This window comes from Cygnus olor, chromosome 4 (genome assembly GCF_009769625.2).
Source record: "Cygnus olor isolate bCygOlo1 chromosome 4, bCygOlo1.pri.v2, whole genome shotgun sequence".
Taxonomy (NCBI): domain Eukaryota; kingdom Metazoa; phylum Chordata; class Aves; order Anseriformes; family Anatidae; genus Cygnus; species Cygnus olor.
Window position 1 is genome coordinate 33,269,262 of NC_049172.1, and position 21,913 is coordinate 33,291,174.

Sequence of the window (21,913 nt, forward strand, 5' to 3'; positions counted from 1 at the left end):
TCTGTGTTTTATTCATGGATTGTTTAAGCTAAAGTAAAACAAGTTTCAGCTCTAGGGTCGCAATGCAGAAGGCAGGAACATGAGGTAAAGAAGAAGGACCATCTCTTTTGGTAGTAGCTAGAACACAGAAAGACTTAAACTGATGACGAAACTATACCCTAAACCTTTTAAAACCTTCCCCTTGTATTTAATACAAATAATCTTTTTCAAAACCTCGGCCAGTCTTAAATTCTGAAATATATGAGCAGATGCTGTGTGCTCTCTGTTTCACTTGTGGTGGCTTGGTATGGGCTATGCTGTTATCCTCATCTTATCGCTGTGGTGGTATATTTTAACTTGTTCAAAACTTCTGTTTCTTTTGTTTAAATAGCTTCTCGGACTTCTAGCCATAGTGAACAGCAGAGGGATAGAAGGTAAGGCAGTTATTTATATTGCAGTTAGATGTTACTCTAAAACTTGTTAGATTGTGTCTTACTACTTCCTACATCTTTTTCCTCTTCTCTATTTAATTTTTTTTTTTTGCTTCTCATCCTTTCTGTGTTTAAAAATAAATTATACTTGGAATAAAATAAAAATACTGTGATGCTTAAGCACAGGGTGGACTAAGATTTTGCGTTTTCTGGTCAGGTGCCGTTTGTGTCCTCAGAAAAGGAATGCAACCAACCAACAAACCTGTGTAGAACTGTTTCACGTTCCTGACATCTATTTACAGGATCACTTCACAATGAAAATAAGCACACTTTCAGGCCTCATTCCAGTTTCTCAAAAGATTTGAGAAAGGAGGTCACCAACCTGAATAGTTGGTGAACTGAGTCTGACATTATTTCAGGTGTGAAGGAACTGCATCCACCCTGTTTAATTTTTTTTATGATCATTTTAGAAGCTATGTTTCTGCAGTTTTTCTGATAGCAGACCAAGGCTTCTGTAGCAGACGCTTCACCTACTCACAAAACTCACTTCTCAAAATGCGTCTTATGCAGGACTCTAGATTAATCAGCAGTGGTTTGGGGGCTGTTGCTGGGAAACAGGGGCTCTCGCTGCAGCTTATCCTCTAAAGCAGTTGTTACGGTAATAAAACAGCGGCAGTACCTAGAGGTCCTAAAAACCCACGGAAATCCCTGTCATGCTAGATGCTGTAAGCAAATAGGCCCTGTCCCAAAGGCCTTATGAGGTGGGCTCTGGCCTTCCTGTAGCACACTGGGAGGTTTCTCCGGAAGTCTTTGGGGCAGACAATCTTTTCAGGTAGCCGGCCAGAAGCAGTTTTAACTATCCCACTGTTTTCACATTGCAGCAGGCTAAAGGCACATGCATGATTAGTTCTCATTATCCCGTGAAGACTAAGACTACTTCCATCTAATTGAGTTACACTTGTATTTAAGTACTTTAAGCATGTAAATTATTTCACTGAAGCCAATAAACCTACTTTTTGGCTTAGGCATTTAATTAGGTGCTTTGAATGGAAGCCTAAGTGCTTGTTAGAAAGGTCAGGTAAGTTGCTTTGAAATCACGGAAAGATATCTTTGGTTAAATCAAAAAGACTTGAGCTGTTTTGATTTTCCATGCTGAGAAAACCTTGGTGTTTTACATTTAAAAAAACTATTCTAAAACATTTTAGATAATTATTCCCCTTTGCCTTCATCTCTAGGCGTCCTGAAATTACAATAGTTGCTGCTGAACCCCTCCGGCCATCCTCCTGGTTTCCAGGTGCAAGCCCTGTCGCTCCTCAGGGATTAGGATTCCCTTCTTCTTCATCTCATGCTCAGTGGAGGACAAATGAGCTTATTCCAGCTGAGGTGAGCATGTATTCACATGAGGTGTGTTTGAATTATAAAGGTAAATGCACGGTAAGAAGAGAGAAACAGTATTATCACTGGGAGTTTTTGCTTGCTTAGGCTTTCATGACATTGAATAATCAAAGACAGTGCTCTTTTCTTCTGCGTACGTTAATTTAGTACTTTTAAATTCCTATTTATATATATTATATTTAAATTTATATGCTTTTTGTTTTTTAAGGATCACATCTGGACATACATTACTGTTTCTCTCTCTGTCTTGTAGCTTCCACCGTCTTATGAGCAGGTGATAAAAGAAATTAATCAAGTGCAAGTCAATACAACAAATAACAATAATGCTGCTGCTTCTAGACATACCACTACTTCTGCAACACAAACTGACTTTCCAGAGGAACTAATCAGCCGTTTGCCAGCAAGTAATGTAAAAAACAGTGTGCCTGCACACTGGGAATCTGCAAGCTATCCAGGTGAGATATTTGGATTTCTCATTCATAAAAACCTTAGTCTGTTTCTTGAAGATGTTCTTCGTTATTGATCTGTGCAGCAATTAACATGAATAACAGTTACTTTTCTGGGAGTGATTGATGCTGCAAATTCCTGCAAAACTCCTCTCTTCTGAAGTACCATTGCATTCGTGTTTAGACTACAGTTAAAACTTTTTCTGCAAGGAAGATGAGTACTGTCATGTGTCTGGCAGATGCCGTACGTTTTAGCAATCTTCAGCTTCTTCCTGGAGTTCATACTTTTTTTTCATTTGTTTTTTTAGAAAGAGAATTCCAGTTTCACAAGCAGCACTAAGTTCTGAACAAAAATCATTGTTTCACACCCTAATGGTGATAAAAATTAATATAAATCAAGTGTTCTGGAGTAGATAACTTAAAGCTTTTCTTTTCTTTTTGTAGGGCAAAGTCCTCTGAAACCTCCTAGGCCTTCTGCATCTCTCCTGAATAGGTCTTCAGAAAATGAGACTTCCTTAATAGGTTTTGAAGTTTCTGAAGGTCAGAAGCGCCAAGAAAATCCCAATGCTGTGATATGTCCTGTGCCAAAGCCAAGATCAAGAAGCAATCTCAGACCTGTGGTCAAAAATACTGAAAGTCAGATAAGAGACAATGGGGAAGAAGTGAACCAGTCTAACACAAAGAGGCAGCAACCTTCAGTCGAGCAGTCGTCTGTGTTAGATGATAGCTTACTAGACAATCATTTGGCAGTGGACAGCATGAGTACAGAGAAGAGCCAAAATAGTATTGTTTCAAGGATCAAAGTTTTTGAAACCCAAGGAACTAATGATACCTCAGGATTAGCAAAGAAACCAGAAATTGCGCCTCGTTCATTCGCCCCAAGACCTGTACCTGCAAAGAAGCCAGTAGTTGCTCCAAAGCCAGGGCTAAGCAGAGTTTCGGGAGATTGGGATGCATGGACAGAAAGCAAATCAACACCTTCTTCCAAGGAATTGCAGCTTCAACCTGAAGCAGTTGGGAACAGTGTTGCAACCAAACCTGAACTGCCAAAGAAACCAAAACCTGGCCTTGTAAAAAGTAGTAGTAGTGATTTTCTTGATACAAAGAGTGGATCGGTTGCAGAGAACAGCGATGGACAAAAGAAATTTCCTGTTCCTGCTCCAAGGCCTCTCGTTCCTAAAAAGTCACCTTGTGCAGAAAATCCTGCCTTTTCTTTGGCCACGCTAAAACCAATTGCTGCTCCCCCACGGGCTCCTGTATCTGCCCAAGAAAAAGTTTCCAAGTCTCTGGGGGAATTGTCACCTGCAGCCAACTCCTCAGCACTCACTTTGCAAAGTAAACTAGATGTTGAAGGAGATCTGATCAGTTTTGATGATGATGTTTTGCCCCTGAGTCCACCTTGTGTCGTTAAAGATAGCATCATTGGTGAAGCAGCAGCAGGTAAGAAGAAAATTTTTTAAACTGTCCCTGTGGTTACTGTTTGCAGGTGTATGATCCTGTGTGAATCATGTCTACCTATTCTGCCTGTCTTGATAGGGTTTGTGTGTGCATGAAATTCTTTGTTTTCCATTATGTCAAGAACACTATGAAATTACTTGAGTTTTGGGACTTGGAAGGTTTTCAGGCTCTATAAATCTCAGAGGTTGCCTGCTGGATTTATTACACAATTACTAAAATAATGATAAAAGACTTCATGTTACACACCAGATGTTCCCTCCAGAATGTATCACAATTCTCTCTCAGAAACCTGGGACACCTTATCTCTTGCCATCTAATCTGCCTAATTTATTTGAGTGCCTGAAGCTCTGTAGTGGAAGTCTCCTGAGCATAGTATGTTTGGAGGTATTGTTCCATTAGGTCATCTAGAGAAGCAGCAATGTTTATTATTTAGGGAGAATGGTGATCAAACACACTGGAATACTCTGTTTCACCAGCGGCTACTTATTTTCTCTCTCCTTTATTTGTCTATTGTCTTGTCACGCAACTGTATGCTTCTTATGCAACTTAAAATTTTTCTGAAAAATTAAAATAGTTATTTCATATGGGTGGATTAATTACTACAACTACATCTCTCTCATAAACTTAGTTTGATTCCAACAAACAGGAGGCCAGTTAAGGCCATTTTATAAAACTATGATTTAAGTAGTTTAAGACACAAGTGAGTGTTCAGCTGTCACTAAATTTAACAGCAATGGCTTTTTCCCTCTTAGTATTCAAGTATACCAGATTTAGACCACCAGCCCCTTTACAATCCAGGGAGAGCTCTGCTTTAAAACAGATGGCATGTCATACAAAAGGCATGTTTAAAAAACTATGATTTTTAAACCCTCCCCCCTTTTTTTACCTCATTTATCATTAAACATCTCAGCACTCTGCAAAGAGACACACAAATAGTGTGTAGTTGTCAGAGTAAATCAATATTAATGGTTGTTAGCAAGTGTGATTTCTTTACAGGTAGTGGATTATATTGTTAGCTGAAGTTCCGACTTGTTATCACTTCCATTTTACATTGGCATAAAAAGCCCAAGGCAGATGTAGGAAGTCCCTTACAGCTCTAAACTGTTCAGGCCAACACGTACAGACATACAAACCTCAGAGCAGCTTATGAAAGCAGTGAAATAAGGCAACAGAAGGTCCTGCAGGAGAGGTGATTAGCTCTACAGGGATCCACGTCCTCTTTTTTCTTGGACTGATGGGTTCCAGGAGCACTGCAGAGACTGTAGCAAACCTAGAAGGAAGGAAGAGTACCAGGTGAGTGGAGAGGAGTTTTGAAGTGTGTGACTGACAGTACCTAGCTGGGAACAGAGTTAAGATTATCAGGTCTGGAGACTGCAATTGTACAACAGCCACTGTGCATGTGATGGTTTTAGAAGGAAGTTAGAAGCAGGAGGGATGATTCTTGGTTTCTGTGCATTTGAGGGAAAACTTGTAGTTTCAGCCTTTTGATGATTAGATGCAACAAACAAAGGGAAAATGTAACTTCCAACTAGAAGGCGAGAAAAGAGAATTCTTACATTTTGAAAGTGAATAAAAAGGAAAGTGATGTTTTGGCTGTGTGCCCTAAAAGTCTGCCTTTCCCCCACCCTGAAAAATAAAATAACGATAATTCTGTTAAATTAGAAGTTCAGTCATCCTGAAGAAAATCATCTGAAAAGATCAGCTTTCATGTTGAAACTATCATCTGAATAATACTTCTGTTAACCATAAGAATGGAAAGTATTTCCTTCTGAATTTAATCAAGAATAACACCTAGGATTCCAGAAAGGTTACTCATTTCTTGAGTCTATGATTTTATTCATTTAATAAAATGGTATGTCTGCTGTAACACCTTTGTATGTAGAAAAGAAAAAAAGGGTCTGACAGCATTATCACTTTATTACACTGTAAAATTAGGAATTCTTCCAGATTTTTGCAGGCATTTGCAAGCGAAGATCATATGCTGTACCCTTGATTACTAATGCCATGCTAAGTCTTGACAAAGCATCCCCAAGAACAACACTGGCTTTCTGAAAAATGAGGCAACGCAGAGCACTAACACTAGCTATTTCTCATGTTCCCATAGGAACAGCTTAGGATTTGCAAGATGAATCCACAGTAAAATGTTTTGTAAAGGCAGGAAGAGAAGCTGTAATCCTGCTCCCAATTCCCCAGACCTTTGTATTTCTTACATATTTGTCATTGTCATTACTTAGCAAAATGACAGCGCTCTCCTTGTTGTTATGGCAACCCTAGAAAAGGAGGAAGGCTTTTATGCAGCGGTGTTTGAAACTGAGCACCAACAGATTTTTGTCAAAGAGCAGTTTTGCATCACAGATTAGAATGTTCATAGAACTTATTTTTTTTCTGATATAGCACAAATGCATCTGGGACTTAGGCTAATGTAAATAGATTTGGACAGATTGATCACTGCTTCCGCTAACACTTGATGCGAAAGGAAGAAGGTGAAGCATTCAGTTGATGGTGGGAAGGGTGCGGAAGTTGAGGGGAGCATCTGCATGAAAAGGTGAAACACAAGAAAAACAAATTGTTCTTCTGGTGTGTATTGAGACATGGGGCACCAAGATCACTTTCAAAGCTTTCAGCGCCCACTGTGCCAGTTGAAGTCTGTCGGAGCACTGGAGGCTTGACAACTAGGAGATTCAGAGGTAAACTGTGGTAGAACCTTGCATCCAGCTCATGTCTCCGCTGCTGGCCCAAGGGAAGTGCCAGGAAGGAAAAGTCAAGAATGACAAATCTGTGGAACAGCTCCTTTCATCAACAGCCAGAATTGATGCCAGTTTTAAGTGCCCGCATAATTTTGCACTCAAAGGCTAGAGATAATGTTCAGAGGTGTTTGTATCCTAATGAAATTACTCCTGCTCAAGTCAGTCCCTTAGAATGTGAAGGCGTCTACTTGGGACCGTAAATCTTGACATGTTAATGCTTTGATGACAGTTGTGATATTTTGAATCATAAAGAGTATTTTTACACTTCAGTTATAGCTGGTAACTGGGATTTGTGCGGTTCCATAAGGTTACAAGTTTCACTAATGTGTCAGGAGGAATCTTTTCTCGGTAGTCCATATTTAAAAAGGCTAAGAAATGAAATCCTGGTGCGAGCCGAGCTGGGTAGAAGTTCCGTGGCTTCAGTGGATCCATGATTTCACCTGTAACTCCCATCAGTGGCTGTGTTAAAGCATGTACTGTGCTTGCTTGTTAAAGTCCTGAGGTGGAAAATAAGGTAACATTTAAAATATGTGCATTTAAAGCACATATTTAAATTAAAACCTGGAGGTGATCTTGCTACAATATTTTAATTCTTTCTTACACGTAGAGAGTCTTTTTTTCCACTTGCTTTCTCTCTTTCTCCAAGATATCATATAGTTCGCTGATCGCTCTATTCCCGGTATACCAGAACTTAATTTAAACCAAATGTTTTGAAAAGTAATTCACAGAGAGTGTCTATCCTTACCAGGAGGCAATTTTCTGTTTTATTTTCCTCATATTAATGTATTTCAATTCTAACAGTAACACAATGGTTGCATTTCTTAATTCTTTTATTTAGTTACTTACTTCCTCACAGTATAAAAGTTCAATTCTGCCTGTATGGGCAGAAAAATGACCAAACCAGTGATTACTGTCTATTTATATATGTTGTTCCTTCTTGTGGCATGAATGGTGGCATCTGTGTGATATTGTGGCCAATTCAGAAAAACTGCTGCTCGAGTAACTCCAACTTTGTCTTCTGTGGGGATGTTGCCCAGCTGCTTGTTTTTAATGGCTTCCTCAGGAAGGAAGAGGGGGGAAAAAAAAAAAAAGACCTAAAACATTTGTAACTGGTAGATTACTCCAGACCTATCTTTAAAATAATGCAATTTTTCTCAGTATTCTGCTGTGTTACTCCTGATGACTCTTGTGGCTATTTTAAGTTACCTGTCTCCTTTTTGACTTGCTGCCAGAGGTGTCATCCTCAGAGCAGAGTGAGCTGCCTCATCCATTTTAATCTTCTATTTGGCTTGAGCCCATGACAAAACGAGATTTACCTGAAGGCGTTCTGCTGGGGGCTGGAGTAGCTGGAGGCCTGTGCTGTGCCCTTTTGGTTTTGCTGCGGCGTTGGCAATCTCCAGCACAAGTGGTAACAAGCATCCATTGACTCTTCAGGCCCTGCAGATTTTTGCTTAGTGAACTTAAGCTGGACCCCCAAGGAGCTTGTAGGTGCCTCCAGTCTTACCGCAGGAGAAGGCCTTCTAGCCAATTTCAGGAAACCAGTACAAATTTTAAATCATAGCCTCATAATAGGTGATGAGCCCTTTGGGTTGTAAAACAAATTTGCTTTTGAGTTCTGTGTCGATACATGTTAAGTGGTAACTTGCAAGTAATAATGTTCTTAATGATAACCTTCTTCTCTAATGATTAAATCTATTTATTTTGTAATAACACTTAAAATGCAGATATCTTTTGATCAGGAAGATTGTCAAACAAAAAACAACAAAATGCTTACTTAAAAGAAGCATTTATAAACAAAACAGTATTTTTTTCCTTCACTGGAAGCATACAAGATTATTCTGAGAGGCTACACAGGTATTTTAAACAACATTACAAATTCCTTTGTCCTCCAAATCTTCATTAAAAAGATTTTGTATGCCCTACTTTCTTCCACTATGGATCCTCTGCTGTGGAGATTTCCAGCTTGCCTGTTTCGAGGCACTTGACTCTCTTATCAATGAACGAGCATTACCATTGTTAGGCAAGAATGGGTGAGGCTGAGTTTCTTAATCTCTGGGGTAATCTTGGGTTTTAGTTTTATCGCCCACTGTACAACCAAATGCCCTCCAGCATCAGATTTTTGAAGTTAGACCAGGTTGTGCAGCCAATTTCTAGCAACGTGACCTCATAGCTGACCTCTTCTGGGCAGGAGGTTGGATTAGATACCTCCTGAAGGCTCTTGCAACTTCAACTACCCTGTTCTTACCCTACCAAAATAGATTCAGTAGTCCCCAAACTCTTATGTTGTAACTTGTGCTGGTGTTAGTGCTCCTTTTATGCCAAAGGCAGTGCAATTACTGTCACCTCTAGTAGTTCACTGCTAGCTTGTCCACACTAAACTGTTGTGCTTTTTTGAAGCACACAGGTAGTAAGTGTGGGCATTCACTCAGTTTTAGAGAGAAATGCCAAAAAGCTGATGATAGCCAAAGCCTGGAAAAGGTCTGTTTAATCTGTCTCTGTGCACTATATAGTGCTATAGTTTTACACCCTATAAATGCTGGTATTGCCGTTAAGTCTTACAATAGCCCAAGAAACTTTGTGCTTCTAGTAGTGGATTTCATTTTGTTTTTCAGCTTTCTAACACCATGGATGAGGTATTCCATTGCTCAATTAAGGACATCTTGTGTTTTTAACAAGTACTTAACACTAGGTCTTATATTGCGTCTTTTACCAAATTTTAATGATACCTTTTGGACAACATCAAACTCTGCATAATTCTGTGACTTCATGCATTTTGTTGTGCTGATGGCTTCTTCTGCACAACCCAAGTATATCCTGTAAACATCATTCATTCTTCGGATCAGATTCATTCCTCCAAAGTAATGATTGCTGGCTTTGAGTTGCCTTGCCTTTCATCAGATGTCATCAGTGAGTAGAGAGCAGTGCCTAATACCTATGCAAGTGGTACACTGTATTTCCTCTGCTCTGAGTAGCAATAAATTTTGCCAGATAAATGCTTACCATCTGTAAGTCTTTGCACAACACATTTTTTGATTTTACTAGTGAAATTTCTGTTTGGGCATCTGGACCATCTTTCCTTTCCTGGGAGGGGAGATAATCCTCACGAAGAAACTTCTGCAATCACTGTGTGCTTGCTCTGGTGGTTTGTGCTTTTGGTACAGCATAACTAGATGCAGAAATAAAGCGAATGCTTTGGCAACAACGTTAGAAAAACTACTTAGATGTAAAGGTTGTTATGTGTAAGAGGTTTTTAGTAGCCCGCTCGAATACCTGCTTGACTAATCGTGCCTATCAGGTATATCAAATCTCCTGGGCCTGATGCAATGTAAATCTGTGGATGAAGCAGGACTACGCAGTCTGTTCATAGCAGCTACCAAAGTAACTGAGCTAGTCTTGAAAAGTGACTGTGTAGACTGGGGAGAAAGAAATCCTAGAACATTATAAAAGCAGATTTGCTTGTCTCTGCTCCATTTTTAATTTTGAAATGATTTCTGAAGCAATATTAGGTCTACTCCTGAATGCTGCGTTCCTTCTATTTAAGTGACCCAGTCTCCTCTCCTAGGAGAATGCCAAAGAGCCTGAGTTTCACCTGAGCTTATATTTGTGTTGGGCACAGTTGACATCATGAAGAGCCTACATCCCATTGTCTCTTTTTTATTATTATTCTTTTTTAATTTCCCAGTTTGCTGAAAGACATGGATATGATCAGACCATGGCAATTTTCTATGCAGAGGGAGTTAAGATTGCATATTTTGAGAAAGGCAGCACAGACTGTGTAATTCTTTCTGGGTCAGAAGTACCATTTCAAAGAACAGTGAACTGTTAATTTCCCTGATGAAAAGAACTGGGAAAAACTGAGGTTGGGAAAATAACTTATGCTGGAATTCAGTAGAATACATGGTCTGATCTGGCTGTTTATGTTTGCAGAGAGGTTGAAATTTAGAACTTCTGAAGGGTCGGACTTTTGGTATTTCATAGTGTTTCTTAAGCATGGACCCCATTTCTGTTTGGGATGCTATCTGTCAGACCTCCAGTGGATCTCCAGGTATATTACTAAGAGGGGTCTGTTATTGAAAATCTTCCCCAAGTGTGAGCTAAATCTGCTTCCACAAAGCCAAGAGTGGTTTTGCCAGGCTAGGTTTTAATAAAGCAGTTGTTGATGGGGGTTGGCCTGTCCTCTTTTCCTGGGAGCCCCTGGTGACCCCGATGTTAATTATGTTCTGTGTGAAGAGAATGTGTGAGCTTTGCCTGTAATAGTTGCTGATTTCCTTTTTTTTTTTTTTTAATTAAACATTGAAAGTAGACACAGTTGCATACTTCTGTAGTGACAAGTGTTGTAATGTCAGCATCAACACATTTTACACTATGCTGTTTTTGTGTACTGAGAGTAATTCTTGCAGGACCGAACTTCTTCGCAGTAGATTATATTATTCTGTGCTTTCAGCGTACCACATCAGATTTGTCTGGAGAGCCCCCTTATTGCTGCTGAGTTATCTGTTACCATCTCACTACCTCCTACTTAAAGACCACCAATACATGCTTCAGAAAGCTATCCATTTTCCTGTTCACAGGGACGAAAGCTAATGTTTGTTCTGTAACCTGCTGATTTCTGATTTTAAAAAAGGTTGATAAATGGAAGTGGGCAAAAAGGTTCTCTCTCCTAAACTGGTAAAAGAAAGAGATGGTATAATATATGGTATATTTGGATACACGACTTTCATTTGCCTTACCAACAAAGCAGCACAGTATTATATGTTATCAAATAAACCTTTGAAACAGAAGCTCCAGAAAAGTGAGACTCAGGAAAACACAGGCTTTAAGCATCATTGTAAAAGTTTAATAAAAAAGATCAATTGAAGTCTGTTGATATGTGTTATGAAAAATGCCTCGCAGATTAATTTCCTTGATCTGAGAAGCTTTAAATGAGTATGTTAACAATTCTGTTTTCACACTTCCATGAATTATGCTCAAACGATGCCCAATTGTTGTTAAACAACATAAAAATTTGATATGCTGTCAGTCCCATTGCACAAAGCAGCACAGCCGTTTACTCAGCCAATTTCTGCTGCAAACCCAGCACTGGGGAATGGAATGACACAAACAAGGTAATGAGTTTTAAACTAATTATGAGGTGACAACAGTATAATTGAACATAAGATAATGAGTGGAAAACTAAGGTTTGTAGAACGGTTTTCTCGGCCTCGGGTTGAGAATGACGGAAACCGAGACTTAAAAATAACCTCGCTCAAATCTAGTGATTTGGAGACTTCAGCCAACTGCTGAATGGTCAGGAAAGCCAGCTCTATGCACAGAAATGATTAGCAGCTAACAAACGATACTTTTGTGCACTTTTGAATCTCCAGATTTGTAAGAATACAGATGTGTGATTATTTGGGGTGTTTAGGGTATCCACATTTGGTCTTACTCTGTCTATATTTTTATGAGATGGAGGCTTTGGACAATTATTTCCTCAGCCCGCTACCAGCCTTGCTCACCTTCCCATGGGTACCCTTGGCCTTGAGCTTCCCCAAGGGCCCGCAGCCCTGCTGCCCCTATGGGTGTACCTGGGGTACAGTCATCAGGTAATTGACTGAGAGCGGAGGAAACCCTGCCTTGGGTTTTCTTTTTTCAGCAGCACTGAAATCATTCTGAACACCATCATAAGAGTTAAGACTAGGTAAATCTTTTTGAATGCAATTCAAATTCTGGCAGTGTAGCTAGCAGATGTAGGTGTAAAGAAAGGAAAGAAAATGCTAACTGCAGGCTTGCTCTGAGAGTGGGGTTTTTATGTTTCTTGCAACTACTGTACTGCCAGACTGCTCGCACCCCTGGTGTGGTCTGTGTTTTCCAGTCCTCTAGCACATCTCTTGCTCTGGTGCAGCTTTCACTGAGGAGACCTAAACCTTTTACTGCCTAGTGCTAACAGTAGCTTAACCAAGCTGGCAGGTTTACGCTTACCTTCTAAAATGTACCTGATGTCTACGCCCAAAGCTGTTTACAAGCGGTCTGGCAGAAAGAATCGGTGCGCTTTGATTCACAGTTGCGATGCGACATGAAGGTACCCAGGCAGATCTGGGGAGGCTGTAAGGAGGTAGATGTCATGGCTTTGGGACAGACTGTGACACAAGCCCTGCACCTCTGTCTGACAGATACACCTACAAAGAGCCTTGGGCCAGGGGCTAGCGGGAGATGAGCATCGGAGCACACCTGGGCCATGCAGCATGCTGTCCTTGCTGGTGCTAGAGCCTGTCTGAAGCTGTTTGGGGCCTATTTTTAGTGTAAAAATAATAAAAAAGAGCTTAATGTAGTTGGTCTTTACCTCTCGAAAAATGCCAAGGCTTTTTAAATTGAAGTGCTAAAAGCTATGTAATGAAGTTCATAAGTAAATACTGTACTTCTGGATATTTTAAGTCTATTTTACATTCCCAGACACAGATTGCAAGTGCATTGATAAACCGCATTGGGTTGCATTGTTCCAAATTATCTATAGCAAATCATGACTTCGCACTACATAACTTCTGTTTGCTTGTTTCTAAGTGTTGAACATGAAGATAGAGTTTTATCAAATACAGTATTTTCAACTTTGTCAGAAAGTGTGGTGGTAGTTTTGGGAAGAGATAAGTTTTTTTAGAAAAGCCCCGAAGAATTTAAAGAGATGCCCAGCATGCTTCCTCTCTGAGACTCTGACACTCCATAAATAACATCTCATTGAGCTACACATCTAAAAAGGCCACCAGAGGAGATCAAACTCAGTTGTTGGGGCTGTGAATGCATGTCATGGAGAATTTATTGGCCAGAATGCTTCTCCAGTTTCTACCTTACACATTTATGATGCAGTTAAGCGTTGCCATTTTACTGCAGTTTTTAGTAATGTCAGAGAAAAAGGTAGCATCTGTTAACAACATAGAACAGGTAGAAATGAAGTATTGCTCATTGACATGGTGTACGTGAGAAAGAACCCTTTGATTTGGATTTTATTTATGTACGAGTATTTTTACAGCTGCCTTCTACATGCACATATGTTCCCATGCCTATTAATACGAGACCAGTGCTTAAGTTTATTAATCATAGAAAACATTGCTCCTGTCTTACTGATGGAATGACTGGACAGGCTTGTAGAGGAATGAGTGATATAGGCAGGGACAGACACAGCTCAGGGACGACTCCGAGTCCTTGGTCTGAACCAGTCTTCACCATGACATCAGGGTTATAATCAGCAAAATGACGCAGAATCTCCAAGGGAATTAGTTATTCTACAGCAAAGACATACTGTAATCAGTAATGTTTAAGTGCTTTCTGCTTTTTTGTTTGTTTCTTTCTGTAGGCATAAAGATAAAACTTCTGTAGAGCTAACCATTTAGCTTTGGCAAGATTTTACTGATTAAAACTTAGTGGCGAATGTGTTCACAGCACATGAAAGCAACTGTGATGAAAATACATTTCCCCAAAGCCATTCTGATTTTGGGTCTCTATTATCAACCAATGCGGTTGTTCTTCAGTGGCTTATATAATTCCAGAAGGCATCTGTAACATGTTTGTGTTAACTCGACTATGATAGTGGATGTACCTAAAAGATATGTTATTTACAAAGAGCTGACTACTCTATTTGCATCAGCCCAATGTTTGTCCCTGGAAACAGATTTATATATTTTTTATGACTTTCTTGGGTGTGAAATATTAATGTGCTTAAAGAGGAGTGCAATAACTGGTAAGATTTGTGTTCAGCAAATACATATTAAATATATTGGGCTTTTTTTCCTTCTAGATCCATTCCAGTTCTTCTCCAAAAGTGAACCAGCAAAGGAACAGGCAGCTCAACCAGCTTTAGCACGGAAACCCACTGTTATCCGAATTCCAGCTAAACCCAGGAAATGTAAGTTCTTCTCCCAAACTGTCTGAAAAATCTTTACTAGGAGACCATTTTAATTGGGACTTACTATTTCCAAATTGAGTTGCTGTTAGCTTGCTGTATTAGCTGTCAAAGGAATCCCGCAGTGCAGTTGAACACAACAGATGGCCAGCAGTGGTGGGAGGCAGCAGTGGCTGGCAGTCACGTTCCTCTCCCCCTGTCTCCCAGCTACCTTGTCTGGTGCCCTCCTTTGCACTAAGCTTGATGCTCCTCAAACTTTATGGATCTAATGCATATCAGGGGGGAAATAGTGGCAGGGAGAGATCTAAATGCTGGCAGAGAAGAGCTGGAGGAGACCCTTGCAGCAGAAGCAAACTTGTTCAGTCAGCTAACCCATACTGCTGAGCTGTGCCTTCGGTCAAATTGACTTATGTGCAGACATCAGCTGAGGATATTTTAATGCTGCTCCCAAGCTTCCTGGGAGCAGGGCCTGCACTTGTCAGAGGAACCAAATTAGTGTATTAAATTTTGCTTCAAAAGCTTAGTCAGGTTGTAAACATAGTTTTTACAGCTTCTATCAAAATCCGTGGTCATTTAAGCTGTAGTGTTTTGATAGTAACTGAGGGAATAAAAAAGGCATGCGAGAATTTGATTGCAAAGAACTGATTTGTTCTATTTTGTGGCAAGGTCCTCCTGTCTGTAGTTTTCTGATAGTTATCTTATCCCTAATGCCTTCCATCTCTAATCCTTTACAACTTTACAAATCACACTGACAGTATCTGAGAGTGGAAGTTTATCAGAGAGCCACAAGGTCTTTGTGTTGATCTTTCAGTCCTTGAGTACATAGCTGCTGAAGTTTAGCCTTATGTTTTATCCTCAAAACTTAGGAAGAGAGATCAGAAGATAGCTCTTAAAACCGGTATTTCAGACTCAAGTTTTACTAAATTGTGTAGGTATAGAGCCAAAGATATCCTGGTGGCATTGCTACTAAGACTTTCTCTCACTGTTCCCTGAGATCCCTTCTCTCTCCTCCTAACCCCCCGGGTTTTCCTTTCCTCTGTGTATGTGTGAAATGCAGTGGAAGTGATGAAAAATGGAGAGAAGAATGAAGATAAAGCCATTAGGAAAAGACATTCTGCTAATACATGATCATAAATAAAAGCTTTTTTCAGTTAGAAGAATATGTTTACAAACTAATGTAAGGAACCCAACATAATTAATCTCCACAAAGGAGATCTTTCCTTGTAATTTAAAAAAAAAAAAAAAAAACTTTTTTTTTCCTTATCTGGAGTCTTTTGAACTTGTAGATAACCAGTCCCTTGCTGCTCTCTAGTGGCAACTGAACTTTCTACAGAGACTGCCAGTCATAGTGTACTTAATTACAATTTTTAGAGGGGTGTGAAGGACTGCTCTATAAGAGGCTGTGATTGGAAGATTAATGGGATGTGGGGGAACAGGAGCAGGTTCCAAATAAACAGAGTAACCTTTTATCAGATAGCTTAAATTTCTACAGCAGCTCCTGTTAAAAGTTAAAACACCCGAGAAGAGTGCAATTGGGTCAAGGAGTGACATGGATATAGTAGCATTTACCTTGTAAGAGGGCTACATGGTCTTAGTACAAGAGGTCTTTTGCCATCCTTTGTCTGTTAGGAACCAGTGCAAAACAAAAAGAAAAAAAAAACAACAATAATAAACTGGAGAAAAACAAAACCAAAAAAAATCACTACCAAAAAGAGGGCAGAGCTGAATGTTTAAGAATTTGAGCTCCAGTGCTTTAGAAGTTCCTCATTAGCATTTTTGTTGAGCTATGATTAGAAAGGAAGCATTAAACTTCCACTTCAGTTTTTACACTTAGAAATCACTGAAAGTAGCACCTGCTTTCTAGTTGTCGGAGCTTTTTTTTCTTCATTTCCTTTAATTTTGGTTTATAAACAGAAAAGGCAGAGAAGTTAGACCATCTGTGCATATATCAAGATTTGAAGTGGTGTGAATAAATAAATCTCTCATGTTCTTTATATATCAGTAAGGTATGTTGAAGAGAAGATATCCCTTGCAATTACGAGCAGGTATTGTTTTTACTTCTCATCATACTACCTTAGAAGAGTGGATGAACTTCATTAACTTCTATTCCCTGTTCTCAGTCCCTGCCAGCACAGTGACTATTACCTGCTCCTGGGTGTTATAATGTATTTATCCTTGAAATAATGCACTTCTAAACATCAACACCAGTCTTTTAGATCATGGTAGTGCAACGGAGGTGTTAAAAACACCACCTCTCCTTCCTATGTGTTCTTTCTTTGTTAAGAGTACTTTTCATGAAATGAGCAACTTAAAGTTGTCCTTTCTGTAGAATCTGTCCTCATTTTTGTCATTAGTCTATGAACGTCCAGGCTGTCTATACATGTTTTTATGTAACTGCAAGACTGGAAATCAGAAGAGCTTAAGTGTCTGAAGTTTCTGGTAAGAAGGGAATTTTCTTGGTATGCAAATGCATTGTAAAATAGGTGACAAAGTTTCAGTATATAAAGATGAAAATATTGGTAAATATACTGATAAAACTTGACCAAGTGCTTCCCGGAATTGAATGATAGAGACATTTAAAACAAATCTCGTTTATCTCAGGTTTTTGTATCTTTGTTGAGACTGAGATCATCACTCTTCCATAGTAACAACTTTACTGTTTCCTCTTCTATGTCCTAAATTTGCTTAGCTCCTTACAGACTACCAGGGAGATCCCATCTTTCTTTTTGTTCTATCACCATGACTTTTCTAGCAGACAAGAGTTTCTTTGCTTGCCTTTACCTTTCTGGAGATTCTTCCATCCAAGTCTCCTGATCTTTCAGGGTTACTTGAAATAACCCTCAGCTGTTTTCCAGCCTGAAGGATATTCCAGGAGCTGACAGCTGAAAAAAGTGAGCCAGTTTAGAAATGTGGCTGAGAGATGGTGATGGTGTTTCAGGGTATCCAGTAATGAGTCCAACATTCCCAGGGGCAGAAACTCTGCTGCTCGTCTAATATTATATCAACAAGTATTGCAGCTGAAACCCTAGAATAACTTGCTGGTGTCCTGAGAGTAAAGTGAAGATTCATTGTGCAGAATGGGAAGCACTCCTACAGTCAACGTCAGAGTTACAATGTTCCCTTCACTAGTCTTTTGGTGGTCCTGCCCATTGGCTGCTCTGGCTTGGAGGAAGGAAGTTGTGTTCACAAAAAGGTGCACCAAAACAAGGTAGATTTTCTTATCTATGTTTGGTCTGTGTAAAGAAGCTATTCATTAGATCTTCATTTGGAATATTTATTTTTTTAACAGCTTTAAATGAAATCCCTCATGGCCCTCCACCACTTCCTGCTGAAAAGCCTATTGGCAACACCTCTGACATCACAGCAGGCAAACCCAACAGTGGTGACCTAGTAAAAAGAGTGGTAAGTTAAAACTTTTCCTGCATTACAACTTTCTGCTTTGGTTAACAGATCTCTTGTCACTCTCAATCCTTTTTAAAGCAAGTTATTTGAGGGACCAAAGGATGAAAGGGACTACTCAAAAATATAAGGTTTTCTTCTTTTAATTGCATCCTCTCATTTAATAAGGTAATTTAGACTGCTGTCAGTTCTGAAAAACACTTTGTTGATTTTACTAGACTTTGATCACATTTATCTTCAATTTTCTATATTTTGCAGCCGGAATCAAGGATACGCTACAATTTAGTTTCCAAAGCACTGCAAAGTGGCTCAAAGTGTAATAAGACTTGCATGGTCAAATACTGCCAAAGTCCTTTAGAAATATCTAATTTTTTTTACCTTCATACACACAGTACTTCTCTGTGTCTGAGCTAATGTCCAGGCAGAGAAGCTGTTCTGTAGATGAATGAAGCTTGCTTTCTTCAGCTCTTTTCTTCCAGTTGTTTTCTACTGGCCCTTGTCAGAGCCTGAGTAGAACCATCTTTGTGAAAAGCAAGGCTCTGTTCTTCACTTCTGAGCAAATAATAATGATAGACATTGTAGCTGAAGCTGTAGCTTCATTATAGCTGTATCCTCTATTCCCTTTGACACAGATTTACTAAATAGAATTAAAATAAACTAGAAAATGAAAGTAGAATTTCCAAATATTGAGAGCTGTGATGGCAAGAATGGCAGAGAATCTTTTGGAAACCGTAGGCAGTAAAAAGATTAAATCAAATCAAAAGCCCTAACTAGGTGGACAGCTGCCAACAAATGTATTTGTGGCTACTTTTGCTAATAGGATAAAGGGGGGGGTTTAAACATCGTGGCTGAAGAGGCTATTCATAGAGGCCCTATCTTTTCTGGATAATGCTGTAAGAATAATTTCCAATACAATACATTAAATAACATTTTACACAATACAATCCAAGAACATTTACAATATCCTCCAGATTATTGTGACAGGCATGCAGAGGGTCACCTCATACACTAATCTTTGAGTAACCCATTACATATTTTGAGATCTCCTCCTCTAAACTTAAGTTCAAGATTGTATATGCTCATTTCAACCTATTTCCATTGCCAAGTGGTAAACATCGAGAATGGATTCATAATGAAGTATTACACAAACCAGTGCTTCTAAAACTAGTAGTGTTCATCTGTAGAAGCAACAACAGAAGCTGTTGACCATAAGCAGCAGTTGGCTCAGGTTTCATGCAGAAGAGGAGAATTTTTGATGTTAGGATGCCAGTCCCATCTGAAAGTGTCAGGCTGTTTTCTTTTTAATCAGAAGTATTTAATCAGGAGCAGTCATCTGGGGACTTAGTCAAGAGGCAAAGTTCTGTCACAAAATACATCTAGGTATTGTCTAGGTGGAGAAAAATCACAGAAATTGCTTACCAGTTTCAAGCACGTGTCCACAAGACACGTAAACAAGAGTATTGAGCCCTTTTGAAAGTTACTGGTTCAAAAAGGTTACTTTTGATCGTAGATTTAGCACTCTGATTTACCGTGCTGTTGCAGACAGCTGTGCTTGGTCAGCTGAGCTGGTGGTATTCTCTGGCACTGCAATGAAAATGAACAGCAGAAGGCAGAAGGATGGTAACGTGTTAATCCATTACTGTGGTCCAAGCCCTTCAGATATGTCATGTGTTCCCCTCTATTGACTCTGCCACAGGGTAGCAGTCTCTGGCAGGGTTGGGATGGGCAGCTGGGAGCAGCAAAGCCTTGATCTGCCAAAGCAAGATTCAGCAGGATTTGTGTGTTAGATCTCTAGGAAACATCCTTAGATGCCTTCTTGAACGAGAGCTAATGTTATTTGCAAGAGACTCTCTCCTGTGCGAGTTACATCAATGTCATATTTTCTGCTCTAAGCCTATTCAAAGTGTTTCATCTGTCAAAGTTAAATCAAAGCCAATAACGTAACTGCAGACAAGTTGGAATCCTACGGGCAGTGAAATTGTGGATTTGTATGACTCTCCTGAGTTTGTCTCTTGCCTGATTCCCATGTGGTAGGATAAAGAGGGCTGGGTCATACCTAATATACAATTTAAGCTGTGATTCAGGTAGTCAGCCAAGTTATTTACATCTCCCTCTATGCACAATAATAATACGCTAGAACACACCATGATATTTATCACTTTAGTCCCAAAGTGCCAGAAACTCTTGCTTTTCTTGTCTGTAATTTAAAATAAGAAATGCATCATTTAAACAAGATCCGTTCTGTTTCTTAGATTTAATGAAATGCCTTTTTCTTCTTAATCTTTGTAGGAGTTGGATCATTCAGAACAGGCTGGAGCACCTCAGCCAGAACCTGCACTACCTCCAAGGTAAGTGCAATTTTTCAATGATTAACTCAGAAACATCTCTTTTAAGTGAGTTTGTGTAGTTAGTCTCAGTGTAGATACCACCAACTCTGATCCTAACTCAAAGGGCTTGGGTAGGTTTTTCTTTTAATGTACTTACTAATAAATAGGCAGATCCAAGCTGCTAGTGGATTCATACTTGTTTGTACGACATTGGTATGAGCAGGGAGATTACAGAAGGACAGCTGTTTGACTCCTCAGCTAATGTGCAGTGGCTGCTGACAGGCATTCCTTTCTGCATCTTTAACCTTTTTACCCACAGCTGAACAGAGAACATCCTCTCCTGCATGTTGCTGACCTTTTGATCAACAGCACTTGCACTTGTGGCTAGCTTGGAGTGGTGGAGGAATGGAGGTGGCAGATGCTGCCACCCTGAAAAGGGCAGATGCTGGGCCAGCCCCTTCCCAGAAGCACTGGCTAGCTTCTACAGTATGTCCAATGTTCACTTCAGACCTAAAACCCCAGTGAAGCAGCAGAATTAATTATAAGTTGAACAGAAGTGGAAATTTTTTTTGAAATTGAAAAAAATAATTCCTATTCAAATAGGAGTAGAGAACTCTTATCGGGGCATTAGTAAATCACCAATATCTTCTCGAGTGGTGGATGACATTCACAATACATGTCAGATACTCTGGGAGTTCCACTAATGAACATTTGCTGAGGTTGATAATTTTTACTGATCCTTGAGGAATTCATGCAAGCAAATAATTATGCCAATTACACTATATGTATATAATATATATATGAGAGATAAAATTGTAGGAGAAAAGTGCAGTTACTCACTGAAGATTTCCCAATAAAAAATAAACAAAACTGTATTTTTGGAACCATTATAGTGCCAGGTTTCTTAATAACAGGAAGCCAAAGTTTTATGTGCACAATGCTTGTGAGAGTGAGAGCGCTAATAAGCGTGTGGTACCTCCGTGTGGTATTACCAGAAAGCTTGAGCATTGCCACTGGTGTTCTCTTTCTGGAGAAGACATTTGTTGCATAAAAATGGTAAATCATGCTAGTGATGCCATTGTACAAGGTGGTGTTGTACATCATGAATTTTGGGTAGAGGCCCAAAAATCACTTCAGGTGAGTGAAATCCTAGAGTATGAGCTAGGCTGATTCCTGAAAACCAGCTGGATCAGCAGAGCTTCTCAGGGCTTTCCCTCAGGCTCTTCACTGGAAGAACTCCTTGCTAAGGCATCTTCAGTCAAAGCTCTTTTTAAAGGTGGATTGCTGAAAAAAATCCTGCTTTTGTAGAGGGCTTTTGAGAACACTGGCAGGCTGTTAATAAAAGTGGTGGGCAGACTTGGAAAAGTGTAGTCAAAGGATCTAAGTCTAAGGACTTGATCATCCAATCCCATTATCTGGAGGTTTCATGGATTCTTCAAGACCTTCAGATATTTCACACTCTACAGTCATGAGTCTTGTTTCCTTAAAGCATGCTCTATAGCTAGGGCTGTGGTGGAGGGTGGGGGGTGGCAGGCTTCTTAACATGCATATTTCTCAGATGGTTCACCCAATCTTTAGGCCTGTGAATGGAAAAATTGTACCAGCTCGACCTCCCCCACCTAAAGGAGTTCCTGGAAGGCCACCTCCACCAAAACTCTCTGCAACCAAGACCTCCTCCCAGAAGGATGCTCTTTCCCGATCCACTTCTGACATTGCTCCTGATAAAAAGCCAAGCAAGTTCAAATTGGGACCCAAGAGAACAAAGAGCCAAGTATTAAAAAATCAAGATCCAGCTTTACCTCCTAGACCTAAACCAGGTCACCCCCTCTACAATAAATACATGGTGAGAGCTGAGATATTC

General features: G+C 39.7%; 1 protein-coding gene across 5 annotated transcripts in view; it reads left to right on the top strand.

Moving 5' to 3' along the window:
- SH3D19 (SH3 domain containing 19) overlaps positions 1 to 21,913 on the top strand; it is a 79,995-nt gene that overhangs the window by 45,497 nt on the left and 12,585 nt on the right. For all 5 annotated transcript variants that reach the window (XM_040556646.1, XM_040556650.1, XM_040556649.1 and 2 more), the window contains 8 exons: positions 371 to 413; positions 1,646 to 1,793; positions 2,059 to 2,260; positions 2,696 to 3,691; positions 14,222 to 14,329; positions 17,616 to 17,728; positions 20,015 to 20,073; positions 21,631 to 21,895. In XM_040556646.1, coding sequence (XP_040412580.1) covers positions 371 to 413; positions 1,646 to 1,793; positions 2,059 to 2,260; positions 2,696 to 3,691; positions 14,222 to 14,329; positions 17,616 to 17,728; positions 20,015 to 20,073; positions 21,631 to 21,895 — 1,934 coding nt within the window. The remainder of the gene's footprint in view (positions 1 to 370; positions 414 to 1,645; positions 1,794 to 2,058; positions 2,261 to 2,695; positions 3,692 to 14,221; positions 14,330 to 17,615; positions 17,729 to 20,014; positions 20,074 to 21,630; positions 21,896 to 21,913) is intronic.